Source organism: Saimiri boliviensis, chromosome 1 (genome assembly GCF_048565385.1).
Source record: "Saimiri boliviensis isolate mSaiBol1 chromosome 1, mSaiBol1.pri, whole genome shotgun sequence".
NCBI lineage: Eukaryota > Metazoa > Chordata > Mammalia > Primates > Cebidae > Saimiri > Saimiri boliviensis.
In genome coordinates, this window is record NC_133449.1 from 138,409,980 (window position 1) to 138,428,739 (window position 18,760).

At 43.9% G+C, this 18,760-nt stretch overlaps 2 protein-coding genes across 6 annotated transcripts in view; one reads left to right on the top strand and one right to left on the bottom strand.

The window, feature by feature from the left end:
* ADAMTS18 (ADAM metallopeptidase with thrombospondin type 1 motif 18) overlaps nt 1-18,760 on the top strand; it is a 97,851-nt gene that overhangs the window by 77,262 nt on the left and 1,829 nt on the right. The window contains exons 14-19 of the mRNA XM_039477491.2: nt 930-1,071; nt 3,627-3,753; nt 8,589-8,793; nt 10,450-10,632; nt 11,726-11,938; nt 14,227-14,374. Of these exons, the coding sequence (XP_039333425.1) occupies nt 930-1,071; nt 3,627-3,753; nt 8,589-8,793; nt 10,450-10,632; nt 11,726-11,938; nt 14,227-14,374 (1,018 nt within the window). The remainder of the gene's footprint in view (nt 1-929; nt 1,072-3,626; nt 3,754-8,588; nt 8,794-10,449; nt 10,633-11,725; nt 11,939-14,226; nt 14,375-18,760) is intronic.
* SYCE1L (synaptonemal complex central element protein 1 like) overlaps nt 1-18,760 on the bottom strand; it is a 103,125-nt gene that overhangs the window by 11,576 nt on the left and 72,789 nt on the right. For 3 of the 5 annotated variants that reach the window (XR_005581619.2, XR_012518909.1, XR_012518910.1), the window contains exons 2-4: nt 14,185-14,362; nt 12,443-12,683; nt 1,660-2,521 (exon numbers count right to left, since the gene is read on the bottom strand). The gene's annotated coding sequence lies outside the window, so the exon portion shown is untranslated. Of the gene's footprint in view, nt 1-1,659; nt 2,522-5,308; nt 7,965-12,442; nt 12,684-14,184; nt 14,363-18,760 lie in introns of those variants that run through there. The other 2 variants (XR_005581620.2, XR_012518916.1) reach the window with 2 other exon arrangements.

An 18,760-nucleotide genomic window follows, 5' to 3' on the forward strand; every position in this document is an offset into this window, starting at 1 on the left:
CCCAAACTACGGCCCGCGGGCTGCATGCGGCCCCCTGAGGCCATTTATCCCCCCTTCCCCCCACCACACTTCAGGAAGGGGCACCTCTTTCACTGGTGGTCAGTGAGAGGAGCACAGTACGTGGCGGCCCTCCAACGGTCTGAGGGACAGTGAACTGGCCCCCTGTGTAAAAAGTTTGGGGACGCCTGCTTTATAGGATCAGATTTATCCCAAGTCTTTGCCTTTTTGGAGGTTAAGTCTATTCTAATGTATATATTCCAATTCCTGATTCTAAACATGTTTCTCTTTTTTTTCTTACCTGCTCTTCCTAGCACAGAGTTAACAAATTCCCTTTGGGAAAATTTTCTATGGAAATTTCATTAGAAACCCATTTTGATTCTAAAGTTGATGATAGCAACTCTAAGTGGGGTATTCTATGGGTTTTGGAGTGCTTCCCTTGTTCCATTTTCCTCTAGCACTCAGGAGGGAGCTTGTAAATCATGACCTAGGATAGATCATGAAAACATATATACATAGATTCCGTTTTAACTATTATCTGTAGGGCACCAGTATGGGTGTTTACCGTGCTAGATTTTTAAGTTAGGGTTGAGATCCAACAATATAACCTTTCTTCCTTCATTATAATACATGTACGTACATGCGCGTGTGCGTGCGTGTGTGTGTGGGGGGGGTGTACATTGTGGGCTTATGGCCAATGTCAGTTTTGTTCTGCATCTACCTAAATCACAGTTTTGATGAGGTGAAGGTACACATTTGTAAGTGTCATGGGAAAACTTTACGTCAACGTAAAACATACTTGGGAACAATGAAGTATACCAATGTTAAGGTCAAAATGTCATGTAAATATCTTTAAAATGTTTAGTAAGATTTCTGGAATTCCAGGGTCTGACCTGTATCTTGATCTCTGATTTTTATCTTACACTGTCCAGATTCTGATGCAAGGCAAAAATCCCGGGATAGCTTGGAAGTATGCACTTCCCAAGGTCATGAATGGAACTCCACCCGCCGCAAAAAGACAGGCTCATGCCTGGAGTATCGTGCAGTCAGAGTGCTCCGTCTCCTGCGGTGGAGGTACCTGATTTTCTAATCCTGTCTTCTAAGTTTGTCTCTCTTAAAACAGGTTCTTTTGACTCCAGGCCTCTTTAACATAATACGGTTTAAATAAGCCACCCAAGAACTGTCTTTTATAAGAACCATCACCAGGAAAGCAAATATAAGGGCATTAGTTAAGGATTCTCCTATATGTGGTGAGAAATCAGCTCTCACAAAGCTCAAATCAACCACAGCCAAGGCTCCAAAGTTACACATCTAAAACTTATGAGGAAAACCTATAAAATATATTTACTTATTTACAAACAAAAGCATACATTTGTTTATATGCCTGTTTCAACACACACACATACACATATATGTTATATATACTGACTTTTTATAATAAAAAAGTGAAGATTGGGGGAAACTAAACTGTCAGCTGAAAATGAAACACACACACACATACGTAACCTTCCGTTTGAAAGTTATAAAAGCTAGGGTCAAGGCAACTGAGGACACATAGGCCGCAAACTGCAGACAGCTATCTGAAACATGGATATCCCCTCAGGGGTAAGGTCAGAAAAGGCTCTTTGACTAGAGGAATGGATTAAATCTGAGACACACCCCTTGCAACAAAGGAACAACAGCCACCATCTACTCGGTGAGCAGAAGGCAGGCATTTTATTTAGATGTCAACAATGTCACATATTTGGGGGTTAAACAATTGTCACACTTGTCCATTTGGGAGGAAGCATACGTGCCCATAAAGTAGTTCCTGAAACCAAAGCATGAATGTGGGTCTCTAGTTTCCCGTTATTCAGAGCACGTGCCTTTCTACTGCTTCTGTCCCACTGAGCATAATAAGGCTTCTTAGAATCAGAGACAGACAGAGCAAAGATACAGAAAAGGAAGAAATTCTTACATCCGAAAGGCCTTATCTATAGATGCCCATGCAATTCACAAAATATGAAAAAATACTTTTTAAGTATACATATATGAAATAATTAAAAGGTAACACATTTTCTAATACACATTTTAACGGCAATGAACTATAAAGAAGAAAGGTAAACCCCCTAGATTTTTAAATCTGCAATAGACAGTGTTAATATCTTGATCTGTATCATTTTGTTTTTTCCCTAGGCATATGGAAGCCAACATGTTTGACAGACTCAGAGTCATGACATGAGTATCGTTTTCTATTCCTCTTTGCTGAAATCATGTTATAGACATCTGTACACTCTGTTTCACTTCATCATACATTATGAAGTTTTTCATATACCCAGTGCTCTTTGAGAACATTTCCAATAGCTTTCTGGTATTCCAGGGAGAGAATAGTTCCTTGGGAAGAAGAGAGGTTTGATTTGCTTTCCATTTTCAGAGACCAAATCCAGCCAAGAGGAGGATGCGGGGAAGCCAGCTGTGGAATTCTCTCCTCGCCCTGACTTAGCAATGCCTTCACATGATTAACAGACCCTGGTGTGTCCGAAGTCTAGGAGAAAAAGAATTTAGATGAATAAGTCCTATTAAAGTAAATGATTAACTTTTAGGAATGCTGATTTTTTTGTTGTTTGTTTGTTTTTGTTTGAGATAGGGTCACACTCTGTCACCTGGGCTGGAATGCAGTGGCAGAATGATGGCCACTGCTGCCTCAACCTCTGGGGCTCAAGCAATCCTCCTACCTCAACCTCCCAAGTGGCCGGGTTTCGCCATGTTGCCCAGGTTGGTCTCAGACTCCTGGACTCAAGTGATCCGCCTTCCTTGGCCTCCAAAAGTGCTGGAATTCCCAGTGTGAGCCACTGTTCCCGGCCTTGGTGTGGTTTTCCTAAGTGCCTCCTGAAAGCAAACCTGCTTCAACCCAAGGAGCGGGACTGATTGCTAATCATGATAGCAGGAGTGACTTTTTAATCCTTTCTCAGATTATATTTGAAGACAAAGTGCCATGTAGATAAAAAACACAGTTCAAAGGGGAGGCAGCATTCCTATTTGGGGAAGTAAAAAGTATAATTATTCACACATTAAAAAAAAAATGTACGTCCCTGATGAGTGGTTTTGAAATGAACATTGAAAGCAAGGAAGTGGATTGCCACTAAGCAAAAGCAGAGCCCTGGCAGATAGTCTGGAAGGCATATTTAGTGAGTTCTGTTCTTTGCTGGTATGTGTCCTGTACTCTTAAGGATGTATGAGATGCGTCATGGTAAGACGGAATCTTAGGGTTTCCACGTGTAACTCACTAATGGTTTTTCTTTGAACATCATCCATCTGATAATCAAGTTTTTGGGGGGATGTTTCCCTTTATAGTCATTCTGTTTTCAAAAGATTGTATTTATCACTTTATGGTTCCAGTGTCCATGTCAGTCTTGACACCAATAATCTACATGCTAAAATTATTAAAATATGAACTATATTATCTCAGAGAGTGGAATGGAATTCAAATGAGTGGCAGATTTCATCAAAAGGAGGTGCTTTCACAAAATACTTGGATTCCATGTCTGAAATAAAACATCACAATGCTGGTAAATCAGAAGCTAAACTTATAAACCAAACTGAAATGATAATCTGTAATTTTCACTTTGTCCCTTCTAATGTCTTACCAGGTTACATAAATGTAAAGGCCGTTTGCTTGCGAGATCAAAATACTCAAGTCAATTCCTCATTCTGCAATGCAAGAACCAAGCCAGTAACTGAACCCAAAATCTGCAACGCTTTCTCCTGCCCGGCTTAGTAAGTCATGTGGGAATGTCTTTTTGTTGACTTTTGTAGTTGTATGCCTTCATGGTTGTTATAAGATGATAAAAGCCCAGTGTCAATACTGCTAATGGGAAGTGAATCAAAGGTAGATGCAATACTTAAAAAAGTAATAGAAGAAGATGAGCCAGGCGTGGTGGTATGTGTGTGGTCTCAGCTTTTTGGGAGGCTGAAGAGGGAGGATCACTTGAACCCAGGAGTTCCAGGCTACAGTGAGTTAGGATTGTGCCACTTATATATTAGCCTGGGTGTGAGAATGAGACTTTGTCTCTCAAAAAATTTTTAAAAAGAAAGAAGAGGGTTGACGTTTAAATACATGAGTTGAAAAACACAAATTTCCTTTTGGTACTCACTTGACTTTGGCTTGATAGCCAGGAAGAAATTTACTAGTTATTCAAAAGCAAGCTTACTTGGGATATGAAGGCATCTTTTCTGGGGGAGGGGCAGTGGGTATGGGGTTGTAGTCTCACTCTTGTCACCCAGGCTGGAGTGCAGTGGCCTCATCTCAGCTCACTACAACTTCCACCTACTGGGTTCAAGCAATTCTTGTGTCTCAGCCACCTGAATAGTTGGGATTACAGGTGCATGCCATCATACCTAATTTTTGTATTTTCAGTAGACACACGGTTTGGCTATATTGGCCAGGCTAGTCAGGCTGGTCTCAAACTCCTGACCTCAAGTGATCTGTCTGTCTCAGCGTCTCAAAGTTCTGGGATTACAGGCATGAGCCACCGTGCCAGATTGAAGGTGCTTTTTTTTTTTTTTTTTTTTTTTTTTAAAAACCTTTACATAGAGATTCCTCTTCTCTGAACTGAATCAGACAGATACTTAAATAACACAGAATCCTAAATTAGTTCAATCTGTATGTAGTTGTGTTTAACTTTTATGTAAATGGTCCAGGAATTTAAAAATCATAATACTATGCAGACCATGAAACCCCAAATGCGGAATTATACAGTAGCAAGACACCAAATAATAAGGATGAGGTATAGGCCAAGTGGTAAGTCCACCCCTGATGATGGTAGCCTTTGAGAAGCGCAGTGAGGTTGTTCCTGGATTGACTTTAGCCATGCTATTGTTTGAAGACTAATTTTAAGTAATCTTCCCAGTTAAATGGAGTCTCTTTTATGTGCTTTATCTTCTGCCAAATATATTTATATAGAATGGACAGAGTTTCTTCTAAAGCAGTGTTGCATTCACCAGTGCTTTAGATCATCTTAATAAGTAGTGTTTGGTTTGTGGTGATGCAATCATATTACACAATCTTTTTTTTTTTTTGAGACGGAGTTTCGCTCTTGTTACCCAGGCTGGAGTGCAATGGCGCGATCTCGGCTCACCGCAACCTCCGCCTCCTGGGTTCAGGCAATTCTCCTGCCTCAGCCTCCTGAGTAGCTGGGATTACAGGCACGCACCACCATGCCCAGCTCATTTTTTTTGTATTTTTAGTAGAGACGGGGTTTCACCATGTTGACCAGGATGGTCTCGATCTCTTGACCTCGTGATCCACTCGCCTCGGCCTCCCAAAGTGCTGGGATTACAAGCTTGAGCCACCGCACCCGGCCCACAATCTTTATATATATATATAATATATATATATATACACACACACACACACACGCACACAGTTTTTCTCATAAATAATAGTGTATTTGTCATAATCACTTGGGGTTTCAGCTTTTCAACAATCCCGTATGCCCAATTTTCAACCTAGTTTTTCTCTCAGGCTGTGGAAGCAACTGTATCATGAACATTAAGAGGAGATATAAAAGTGGGGGAGAGGGGCTCCATGCATTTTCCTCTTTAGCTAAGAAATACGTCTCTAAGAATTATTCTTTTTTTTTTTTTTTTTTTTTTTTTTTTGAGACGGAGTTTCGCTCTTGTTACCCAGGCTGGAGTGCAATGGCGCGATCTCGGCTCACCGCAACCTCCGCCTCCTGGGTTCAGGCAATTCTCCTGCCTCAGCCTCCTGAGTAGCTGGGATTACAGGCATGCACCAACATGCCCAGCTATTTTTTTTGTATTTTTAGTAGAGACGGGGTTTCACCATGTTGACCAAGATGGTCTCGATCTCTTGACCTTGTGATCCACCCGCCTCGGCCTCCCAAAGTGCTGGGATTACAGGCTTGAGCCACCGCGCCCGGCCAAGAATTATTCTAACAGCTTTTAGATACGAACCCAACAGTGTGTTTGAACCTGTGGAACCTTTGTAGTGTTTACGTACATGTAGGAATAATCAATATGCTTGAATAGCAAGCTGACGTTTTCTGATTTTGAGCCTTCTTCTCATCATGGGCTATTCCAGCCAACCAAAGAAAGGAACCCCATTCACACGTACTTCCATGGAAAGGGAGAGAGCCCAGGTCATGGCCAACTCCTAAAATGTCCTTGAGGACTAACATGTAGGAATGCAGAAGCAAATTTACTGGCTATCTGAAAGCAGAACAGCCCCTCGTAAGGGCCCTGAAGAGTGGCAGGGGTCACACGGCTAAGAGCTTCTGTTCCCTCCCTTTTTTGTCCCCCCTATTATTTATTTTCCAGTATTTTCTATTGGAATATGGGGCTATTCGAGGACCATTCTTATGCAAAGACAATAAGAGAAAGAAGGGTTTAGACTCTTGGAGCTGTATGGATAAAGGAATTTATCTGTGCTAATTCCTTTATTTTCTCATGCAGCAACCGTGTCATAGTGCGGTTACTCTATGCCAGGCCCTGAGCTCTCAACTGTGGGACAGAGATGAATCATGTGAAGTTCCCGCCATCAGTGAACCCAAAATCAAATGGAAGAGATTACTATGTAGAGAAATAATTGACAGACAGTATAATCTGCTAGTGAAGTGTTCCATATTTTTAAAAAGCAGGAAGAGATAAGATGGACAGTGAAGGTATCTGGGCTCTAAGTTAGGGTTGGATGAGGGCGAGGTTAGATGGAGAGTTAGCCTGAGGCTCACAGGTATGTTACGGAGAGTCTATTTGGGCCAGGCACAGTGGCTGACGCCTGTAATCCCAACACATTGGGAGGTTGAGACGGGCCAATCACTTGAGGTCAGGAGTTTGAAACCAGCCTGGCCAACATGGTAAAACCCCATCTCTACAAAAAAAATAAGAAGAAGCCAGGTGTAGTGGCAGGTGTCTATAGTCCCCGCTACTTGGGAGGCTGAAATGAGAATCGCTGGAACCAGGAAGCAAAAGTGGCAGTAGGTCACGATGACGCCACTGCAGTCCAGCATGGGCAACAGAGCAAGAAAAAAAATGTAAAAATGTATTTGTTACGTCCTTGTTAGCACTGTTACAGACTCATCATAGTTGTCACAAAAAGGAAAGACACTTGAATTTGGTAGATAAAAATGCCATTTTCTATGCCAGTGTTGAAGCTAATAATTTTATTTATATATAATGTGTTATATATATGATTATATATAATGTTTTCTTTACGTCTTAGGATACAAATAATTGTACAAATAGGAGGATTCCATTTGATATCCTTAATTGAATAGGATTGCAGGGATTCCGACAATGGTTTTAGGACCCATATAATTCTAGTACTCATGCTCAATTCTCTGGACTTAATTTCACACATCTGGCCTCTGTGGGAAACTAGAAAAAAACAATAGCAAAAAATACATGTGGTCTTATTGATGTCTCGTTACTTAAAATGATACTTGGAATCTTTGTAATCCGAGATCAGTTTTAGACTTTGCGGCTGTGACGGAAAAGGGGTAACAGTCATCTGTGGTGCATCTTTTTAATGCTACGTCTTTAAATCATAGAACTTCAATTAATCAAAAGTAGTTATTGAAGAGGTTAATAGTTTCCATTGATAACCGTATATACCAAGTCTCAGACAGCTATGAAAAAAAACTGGTCTGGCCTGGCGCAGTGCCTCACTCCTGTAATCCCAACATGTTGGGAGGCCAAGGTGGGTGGATCACCTGAGGTCAGGAGTTCGAGACCAGCTTGGCCACTATGGTGAAACCCCATCTCTATTTAGAAATGCAAAAATAGTCAAATCAACAGGAAGTTAAAAACAGAAAAAAAAAAAATAGCCGGGCATGGCGGTGTGCACGCCCGTAGTCCCAGCTACTTGGGCGGCAGAAGCAGGAGAATCACTTAAACCTGGGAGGTAGAGGTTGCAGGGACCCAAGATTGAGTCATTGCGCTCCAGCCTGGGTGACAGAGCAAGACTGCATCTGAAAAAAAAAAGAAAAGAAAAAGAAAAACTGGCAAATTTTAAAGAATAAAAGGGTAGGTATCTAACTCCTCAGTAAATTTAGGTGTAATCAGAAAAGAAATTTGGGGAAGTGCCCACTTAAAAATATCCCTGTGAGACCTTCTCTAAATGTACCCCTCTTCCATTAGCCTCATCATTGTATTTTGTGTTGACTTCCACTGCAGCGCTTACCAGAAAATACTGTCTTTATTTGTTCACATACCCATCTCTCTACTGTGTTACAGGCTCCTTGATTCTGCTGCGATAATTTTTCCAATCCTAATGCTTAGGAGGGTCCCTGACGCATAGTTAAAATCCCAACAAATTTGACTCAAGGAATTGTGCAGATTTTTAAGTGATATGGATTTGTTCCCATGCAGAGGCAGGAATGTATTTTGCTGTGGAACTGTGGGATGATTAAATGTGGTTCCGAATATCTGGATCACATTAGTGTAAGCCTCTGCATCCATCAAAGAACAATGCGTACAAATTATCCTTATTGGTTCTGAAATTGATCTAAGGCTTCCATAGGTTCACAGTAACTGCTTTGCAAGTTGTTATACAAAGTTTGGCTTCATTGGAAATACTTGTTTTGCTCTGAAAGCTGGATGCCAGGTGAATGGAGTACATGCAGCAAGTCCTGTGCTACAGGCCAGCAGAGCCGAAAGATCCAGTGTGTGCAAAAGAAGCCCTTCCAAAAGGAGGAAGCAGTGTTGCATTCTCTCTGTCCAGTGAGCACACCCACTCAGGTCCAAGCCTGCAACAGCCACGCCTGCCCTCCAGAATGGAGCCTTGGACCCTGGTCTCAGGTAACAGGAAATAACTTGGAGTTGTTAGTGTCATTCCCCTGGAAGGCAAAAGTACAGGTGTCTTTGCTCTCCAAGGGGCTGTGGGCCGTTTACGTCATGGGAATCAGCATTTTAATTAATGTTCTTTAGGTAATCTTAGGAAATCTGAAGTTTCAGCACCTCTATCCCAGAGCTTCGAATCCTCCTTATAAATTAGAGTATGGGGGCCATTTAGGGCAGAGTTGTGAGCACAGCTAGAAAGGATTCTGGTGTCAGAAGCTTGGCATAGAGACCTGGCTACTGAATTCTCCAAAGCAAATGGAAAACACACACAGAGTGAAGCATAGTAGAGAGACTTAACTCTTACTTCAATGGGAAAGAGGCCAAGTTAGAAGAATACAGAGAAAAGCAGGGCATACAGTTGGCTATGTTGACAAATTCTCAGAGAAAACCATAAAATTTTAAAGTTAGAAGAGTCAGAGAACTATCTGTCATTCACAACTCAGCATTCCATCTAAAGCAAAGGTTCTCAACTGTGAGCGAGTTTGCCTACCGGGGGCCATTTGTGATTGTCACAGCCTGGGGGGCGATGAGTGCTACTGGCATCCAGTGGGTAGAGGTGAATGGCTTACAGAGCTCCTCACCACAAAGAACTGTCTGAGCCAAGATGTCAGTGGTGTTGAAGGGAAGAAATCCCGCCCTATACCCTGCCTTGTATGTGATAGCACAAATGCTGCTAAATCCTGGCTGGCAAACCAATTTTAGTAAAGAATGAAAAAAGGGCAAGAGTTTGACCAATGGAACTATGAAGCCAGGTAGCAGCCACTGATGACAGTTACGCTGTGTTTTCCTTTACAGTATATTAGATCCTAGAGGGGGCTGCTTTCTGATTAATTTCAGCAATATACTATCATGTCTCCTACCAGGGGTTGGAGGAAGGCTTTTTTTTTTTTAAAAAAAGTTAGGACTTACCTGTTTGCACAGGGGTTCCCAGGCCATGAACAAGTGCCTGTTTGTTGCCTGTAAGGAACTGCGCCGCCCACCAGTGGGCAGGTGAGCGCTGCAGCCTCAGCTCTGCCTTCTGTCACATCAGTGGCAGCATTAGATTCTCAGAGGAGCTTGAACCCTCTTGTGAACCGTACAGGTGAGGGCTCTGGGAGGCGTGCTCCTTGTGAGAATCTAATGCCTGATGATCTGAGGTGGAACAGTTTTATCCCAGAAGCACCACCTCGCCCTGCCCATCCGTGGAAATACAGTGTTCTGTAAAAGCCGCCCCTCGTACCAAAATAATCGGGGACCGCTGTGTTAGGGGAATAAAGGGTCAGGAGGGAGAAAGAATATTACTAAGCTTGTTTAGGGGGTTCTTTCAAATGAGAGAATGTATCCATTTATAGCAGAGGGTAACTCTAAATAGAATATGGTGTTGAGTCTAGTTTTTCCAGTTAGGAATATAATTTACAAAAAGAATTCAAATAATTGTTTTAGGCAAATATATATGGTGGGTATGGATAAAGGGAAATTAAAATGGGGCTGGTTAAGTAGACATCATAAAAAGAGCTTTAGTTCAATGGAGTTTACCCCACATTTCACATAGTGAGTATAGTTTCTCTTTTTTTTAAAGTGGCAACTGAAACCTAATGGGAATGCAAATGGAACTTTGATTTTTTTCTTCTCAAGTGTTCCAAGACCTGCGGACGAGGAGTGAGGAAGCGTGAACTCCTGTGCAAGGGCCCTGCCTCCGAGACCCTCCCCGAGAGCCGGTGTACCAGCCTCCCCAGACCCGAGCTGCAGGAGGGCTGCGTGCTCGGACGATGCCCCAAGAACAACCGGCTACAGTGGGTCGCTTCTTCATGGAGTGAGGTATGGTTTAGAAGTCACTGCTGGAGGTTTTGAGATGCTCACCTCACCTGCTAGCAGCTAGGCTCACAAAACTCCTTCCTGGTGCACATATTTATACCCAATGCCTGCTAATTGTCATTTCTGCTCTCCTGAGTGCTTGACCCAACATTGCTAACTCGCTACATTGATCAGGCTTGTGCCTGGCTGTGGGGGCGCAAGACTTCATAAAGCACACACACAGAAATATGGATAAGGTATGCTAAGTGCCTTGATAAAGTCTTCTTTTGTGGGGAGCTCAAGGTTGACCCAAGCCAGACTTCAGGAAGAACTGTTGTCAGAAGATTATTTCTGAGACAGGGTCTTGCCCTGTTGCCCTAGAGTTCAGTGGCACAATCTCAGCTCACTGCAGCCTCCACCTCCCTGACTTCAGGTGATCTCCTACCTCGGACTAGAGGCATGTACCACTATACTTGGCTAATTTTTGTAGTTTTTGTAGAGATGTGGTTTCACCATGTTGCCCAGGCTGTTCTCAAACATCTGGGCTCAAGTGATCTGCCTGCCTCAGGCTCCCAAACTGGCATGATTACAGGCCTGAGCCACTGCACCCAGCCTAAAAGGCTATTTTTAACCCTCATCATGTTAGGTCCTCTGTGCGAGAGGTTGGGTGAACATGAAGGGCAATTATTTGCTGTACAGTGGTTCCTCCCATTGACCTCTAAATCTTTTTATCTCGCCCTTACCCTCCTCGACTCAGATTCCCAACACCTCTCCGGCCTTAGGTAGACCTGGAGGTCTGTAACCCTCAACCTGGAAATCCTTCTGTCCATCTTGGACTCTATCTCACACCCATGTGGCATCTCAGAGTCCCTTTTTGTTTTATGATGCTCATGATCTCTGTGATTTTAGGAAAGGCACTTGAGTTCTCTGGTTTCCTTAGTATAGCATGAGGTACTTGGCTGCTGCGTCTTTAAGATCACTGAGTGACTGTGGTTGGCCTTATGTCATCCCATCCCTCTCATTTCATGCGGATGGTGCAATCTTATGTCAAAGTACATCTGCTCAGAAGCTTTGACTATGGGTCTCTGCACTTTTCCACATCCTGTCTTGGCTCTAGTGTTCTGCGTCCTGTGGTTTGGGTGTGAGGAAGAGGGAGATGAAGTGCAGCGAGAAGGGCTTCCAGGGAAAGCTGATCACGTTCCCAGAGCGAAGATGCCGTAATATCAAGAAACCAGCCCTGGACTTGGAAGAGACCTGCCACCGAAGGGCTTGTCCAGCCCATCCAGTGTACAACGCGGTAGCTGGATGGTATTCATCACCATGGCAGCAGGTGGGTCCAGGCAGATTTAGGAGGTTTCTATGCAAATGAGATGTGAGAAAATGAGGCATGCAGCAAACAGTTGCTCTTGGCTCAGGTTTTGAAGGTAGAATGGGTTTCGTTCTTTGGCCAACTCTGCTCCTGTGGCCCTGGGCAGTCTGTAAACCTCAGTTTTCATTTCTAGAAAATTAATATCTGGCAGAGTTGATTTGTTGTCATTCATCAGAAAATGTATGTAAAACACTTAGCCCCAGGCCAGTCATACCCTGCTGATGTTGGTCATTGCTGCTATTGAAACTACCTCTCCAGTGTTTGTTTTAGAAATGCTGCTCACAGCCTTTACTCACTGGGTTCCTACATCATGTTTCTGAATAATGCAAGAGCTAATATTTGTCAAGGTATTAACTATGCATGGTGCTAAGTACTTTATATGCGTTTCCTGTTCCGGGGTAGTATGGTCCTTGAAGCTCAGAGTGTCAGGCAATTCAGCCAACGACACTCAGCTTTTAAACTTACCAGATGCTAGAGGCACCCTTCTTTTCAGAAGACTTGGGTGAAACTTTGGCTAGGACTGGTATGTGATGCTAAGTCCGAGACAGCATTATGTCCTCAGGAACCCAAAGCTGTGTTCTGGTCCTTCCAGCATTCCAACCAACAGATGTTGTCACACAGCTCTTCAGAGGACTCTGGTGCTGCCCACCTCACCATTAATGACAGGGGCCGGGTAAAGGTATATATACTGTGTACTCAGGAGGATCTGGAAACCAAGACATGGATGAGAGGAAAGAAAATTAGCATGATTGTCTCTGGGCGGGCACTGTGGTAGCTGTTACACATACTCCTATGGATTGTTTTTTTAATTGACTCTAAGAAGACAATTTAGATCAGGCGTCCCCAAACTACGGCCTGCAGGCTGCATGTGGCCCTCTGAGGCCATTGATCCGGCCCCCCGCCGCACTTCAGGAAGGGGCACCTCTTTCATTGGTGGTCAGTGAGAGGAGCACAGTATGTGGCGGCCCTCCAACGGTCTGAGGGACAGTGAAGTGGCCCCCTGGGTAAAAAGTTTGGGGACGCCTGATTTAGATTAAGACGTCAGCAAACAGCTGCCAGCAGGCCAAATCTGCTCCCCCAGTATCTCCTGTGTTTTGTAAATAAAGTTTAACTGGAAGGTAGCCATGTTCATCCACTTACATATTGACCGCAGCTACTTCAGTGCTACAAAGGCAATGAGGAGTACTTGTGACAGAGGCCACACGCCCATACAGCCGGAAATATTTACTATCTTGCCGTTTGTAAAGTTTTTCTATAAACTCATGGTATAGATAATTTGGTAATAAGACTTGCCCTCAAGGAACTCATGTTTTAATTGAGGAGCAGAAACTATACTCAATTACAGTGTGTATGTAGATTTTTAAAAAATGCAGTGAATTGTTAAGTCCCTTTACAGGGCTACATTTTTTTCCTGGTTATTCTTTTGTTATTAATTTTTCAAATGTCAATTACTTGTCTAGTTGTTAAAATTTTAATTGCACAGTGAAATCGCTGACTTCTAAGAAGCGCAAACTTGGCCAGACGCGGTGGCTCACACCTGAAATCCCAGCACTTTGGGAGGCCGAGGCAGGCAGATCACAAGGTCAAGAGATCTAGACCCTCCTGACCCACATGGTGAAACCCTGTCTCTACTAGAAGTAAAAAAATTAGCCGGGCGTGGTGGTGCATGCCTATAGTCTCAACTACTCAGGAGGCTGAGACAGCAGAATCGCTTGAACCTGGGGCGTGGAGGTTGCAGTGAGCCGAGATTGTGCTGCTGCACTCCAGCCTGGCAACACAGCCAGACTCCATCTCAAAATAAAACAAGTACCAACTCAGAGTTGGGCTGGGCACCGAGCTAATTCCAGAGCTTTCTTTCCTAGTTTTGAACTATCTCCTTCACTACTGCACAGATTGTCTGGAATTCTTTAAATGCTCTGATTAACTCCCTAGATGTGTCTGTATTTGTTTCTACATTCTTAGAGAAGCTTCTGTATTTCTGGAGCTTCTCTTCTTTATGAGTCACTTAAGCGGGAGACACACACTCTTGGGCTAGATAAATAGTGTTTGCTTAAAACCCTTCTAATCAGATCAAAGGGCTCTCACTTGTTAGGATAGATGCTATGGACTCTAAGCCCATGTGCCTGGCTCCAGCCAATCTGTTTCATCAGCAGGCGTCTTGGTAATGTCACGAAGCATGGGAATTCCTTCTATTTGATGTCACTGACCTCAGCAGAGTGTTTGACTTCTTCCTCTTCTCTTTCCTGCAGTGCACAGTCACCTGCGGGGGAGGGGTCCAAACCCGATCTGTCCAATGTGTTCAGCAAGGCCGGCCTTCCTCAAGCTGTCTGCTCCATCAGAAACCTCCGGTGCTACGAGCCTGTAATACCAACTTCTGTCCAGCTCCTGCAAAGACAGGTAAAAGGCGCCAGGCTCCAGTCAACTTGACGAGTCTCTAGATAATTTTTTCAAAGCCTACTTTTGTTGGTTGTGCAGCCTGTGGCATTTGTACAACTCTAGGGTGAGCCATTCGCCCACAGCCTGTGACAGTGCTCCCTGGAATTGTATAAGGCACCACTCTGGGGACGTTCCTGTCTGCATGATGTTTTTGAGACAGAGTCTTGCTCTGGCACCAGATGGGAGTAGACGGCTCACTGTAACCTCCCCTTACCTGGTTCAAGTGATTGCCCTGCCTCCCGGGTAGCTGGGATTATAGGCGTGCACTACCACACCTGGCTAATTTCTGTATTTTCAGTTGGCCAGGCTGGTCTCAAACTCCTGACCTCAAGTGATCCACCCACCTTTGCCTCCCAAAGTGCTGGGATTACAGGGATGAGCCACATGCCCAGCCTGTCCCAATGATCTTGTTTGCATGGGTCAGAAGGGAATAATTTCTGTGATAACACTCTTGAGCCGTTATTACTTTGAAAATGGGAACATAAAAGTGAACAGGAATATTCTTCAAGTGAAATGAATACTGATAGGAAACTGAAAAGTCTGACAAATTGTACCATTCTTCACTGGTCTAACTTACTTTAAAGTAGTCTGACCAATGCCAGGGAATATTTTTCAGCGTCATCTGCTTTCCTCGTGCTAAAGAATCATTTTCTAGCATGCAAGTGCTGGGTTTTCTTTTTTATCCAATCACAGTCTTTCTAAGACTGTCCAATCTCTTAGCCTACTTTTTGTAACTTTTGGCAAATCAGATTCAAGACTCTTACTTACTGGATTTTCTATCTTGTCGCTCACCTACTTCTTTTTTTTAGGTAGGGTCTCACTCTGTCACCCAGACTGGAGTGCAGTGGCATAATCACTGCAAAAACCCCAGCTCACTGCAAAAAATGCTGGGGTTACAGGCATGAGCCACCACACCCAGCCATGCTTATCTACTTCTTATTAGTTTTAGCTCTGTGCTCAGGCATCAATTTTCTATGCTCTGTGCTCTTTTCTTATATTATCTGAAACCTAAACAAGACCAAAAAACTCCAGCTCTTGTAGCAGTTACTGAGAACCAGTTCATCCTAGTCCATGCTGGGGTACTACATAGAGAGGAAATGAGCAGTAGGTCATGGTTTTCCCAGACTCTGACCTCCTTTCTTCACTATCAGGGATTTCTCATTTCTACCCTTTAGTTAGATTGCCAAAGATGAAGGCCACAGGCATCCCTAAGGACAATGGCCAATCAGGAAGTTGCCCACCAGTATCTCCTGGGCAGGATGGGGAGATGAGGAGAGTCAACATACATATATGGCCTAAGACGACAGGGAGGCCATTTGTCTTGTGTGTTCACCCTGCACCTAATAGCACACTGGACATCCAGTAGGTGCTCAATACATCTTACATGAGTAAATGAGTATATGGCTAAAGGAAATATCTTGTGCTGTGAGGTCCTGGATGTCATTCAAAGCAAAATCACTAAGCACCTGCTGTATACCTCTAGCAGTCTTCTACAGATAAAAGAATAAAGCTGGGTCCTGTTCTTAAAGCTACAACAGAAAATGTACGTGGTGGAGTATTCACAATGTTACAGTGATGGTCAGTTCTCCTTAAGTTGCTGGAATGAGGGGAGTCCTAGGGTGCAGATGAGAAAAGGCTTATTAAAAGAGGAGCTTGCCTGAGTGCAGTGGCTCATGACTCTAATCACCACACTTTGGGAGGCTGAGGCAGGAGAATCACTTGAACCTGGGAGGTGGAGTTTGCAGTGAGCCATTGCTCTGCTGTACTCCAGCCTGGGTGACAGGGTAAGACCCTGTCAAGAAAGAAAAGAGGAGCTTCCCTCTGTATCTCTTAACTGCGTCCAGTCCCTTTTGGAAGAATAAAAGATACAGCAAGCCCAAGTGTATGTTCTGGGCCAAAAATGTGGGCTACAGTTTACTAAGTGGAGGATTTACTCCCATTCCCATTCCAAGTATAGGGATGACGGCATGCCTAAATTACTACCCGCTTGGCAGAGTGACCGCTATGTAAGTCATTTGAGTGTATTTTCTGGCTTTGAGTTTTCAGAAAACATCAGTGAGCAGTGAGGATGCCCATGGTGACACAGTGAAGAACATTCCATTCCTTGACTCTTCTCTGAGACCCCTATTATGGGCCAAGCACTCTGGTAGGCACTGTGAGGGTTTCCTCCCCTCATGGAGCTTATACTTGGGTAGAAGTTTCTACCCATTATAGTCACTAAAACTGGACGCTGGAGAAGACCATTCTGCCCATGGTGGCATCATCCTGTCTTCCAGTGTCACCAAACAGCTTTGCTGTCCCCCAGACTCCTGCCCATACTGACTGACTGCCAGTCTAGAGGCATTCGTTATATCCCATCATGAGGGTGTGATGCCTTATCTGGGTGTCTTGGTTGGACCTGGGGAGACCATCCTTACAATGCACTGTAGAGATTCTAGGTAAAATTCTCTTCCGGGAAAGACAGAAGGCCGTAAAGCAGTGATACCACCCAGAGACTTGTGTCGCACTGCGTTGAAACTGGTTGGTTACGTGTCTGGAAGCTGCCTGGGCTGCACACTAGTCATACTAAATTGAGGATGACCAGGCACTCAGTACTAATTCAATACTAATAAGCTGCTCCTCACGGAATCCCACATCTTCAGATGGGGTCAGGCAGCATTGCATGGCGGAAGGAGCAGGAACGGTAAAATCACAAAAATAGAGTTGAATCCACACTAACTTGACACGTAATTGCTACGGAGCTTTGGGCAAGTTTTAAACTTTCTGAGCATTCATAAAACCGGGAAGTAATGCTTACTTTGAAAGATTGTCGTATTTAAAGAAGGTGATTCAGTTTTTACCATATTTCTTTAGTGCTTACTATGAACCGGACACTATTCTGGTGTCTGATTACAAAAACAGTAACCAGCTAAACAGGCACAGATCCCACCTTCTGATAAGCTTGCTTCTAAATGGAAACAGACAACCAGTAAACACACAGTGTGGCAAAGTCAAGTCGCAGGGGTGAGAAGATAGGAAATCAAGTTTAGGTTGTAATGATCAGGCAAGGCCAGGCCACTTGATGACTGAGCACTTGAACAGAGACCTCAGAAAAGGTGAGGCACACAGGGATCTAGAAGGAGTGTTCCTGGCAGAGAGACAGCAGAGAGGCAGGAATTTACACATCTCATTCAGGAACACCGCAGTGCCTGCAACACTTGGAGTACAAGAGACGAGGTGCAGAGTGGTTAAGCAATACCTGAGCAGTGGTACTGCAGGACTTCAGGTTTAACTCTGAGTACAGTGGAAGCCGTTGAGCAGACGCTATGGGATCTAGCTTTAGGAAGATCACTAGCAGTTAAGTTGAAAACGGTGCAGGTTGCCTGGAGTAGAACAAGGACTTGTCAACTCTTTGTCAGTAAGCAGATGGAGGAGGCTCCCCTCGAGCAGTGGCAGTTCTGAAGAGGCTGGATGCTGGGTGTGTTTCAAAGATTGAGCCAAAGAGTATCTGCTGATTGCAGGGAGAATGTGAAGCAAAGAAAGGATTCCAAGGTCCTCTTCAATAAAGTAAAGCAAATACCTGACTCACAGTAGACGCTTAAACAACCAGCTGTTAGTAATTATTATAATCAAAAAAGCACTTACACGGATAGCGTAACAACAACGTCTCACTGCTGCTTCCTGGCTTACATGAAGGGGGTGTGTCAAAAGACATTTTAGGCAGAAGGATCAAGCCTGCAAGAACCAACTCGAGGCATTTCCGAATTATGTGTAGTCTAGGCTCTAAATAATTTTTAAGTCAAAACTATGCCTTAAGAATACAGCAAAATGGGCCAGGGGTGGTGGCTCACATCTGTAATCCCAGCTCCTCAGGAGGCTCAGGCAGGAGAATCGCTCGAACGCATGAGGTGGAGGTTGCAGTGCGCTGAGATGGCGCCATTGCACTGCAGCCTGGGCAACAAGAGTGAAACTCCATCTCGGACTGGGCCCTTGCTCCTAAAACATGCCGTTATGCTTACATACACGTTTGCATGCATGTTTCCATATCCTGAGGCTCATCTAAGTCCGAATTCCTGATGTATAGTGAAATGATCACATCTGTCATGTTCATTGAGCCACCAAAGAAATTAGAAAGGACTGGTGTTGACATAATTTACTTGCAAGCTGGCTGAGATTGACTTAAACCTACACAGAATGTTGGCCACCCAGCTTTTTAAGTTAATCTCAGCCCGTTTGCATACAAATCCAGGTGAATTGACTCCCAATGTATTAGGCTCTTTGCTCCTGAAATTACAGTTCATGGACCGGCAGCACCAACCTCCCCTCATGCCCATCCCCCCGACAGCCCTTCTGAATCAGAACCAGTGG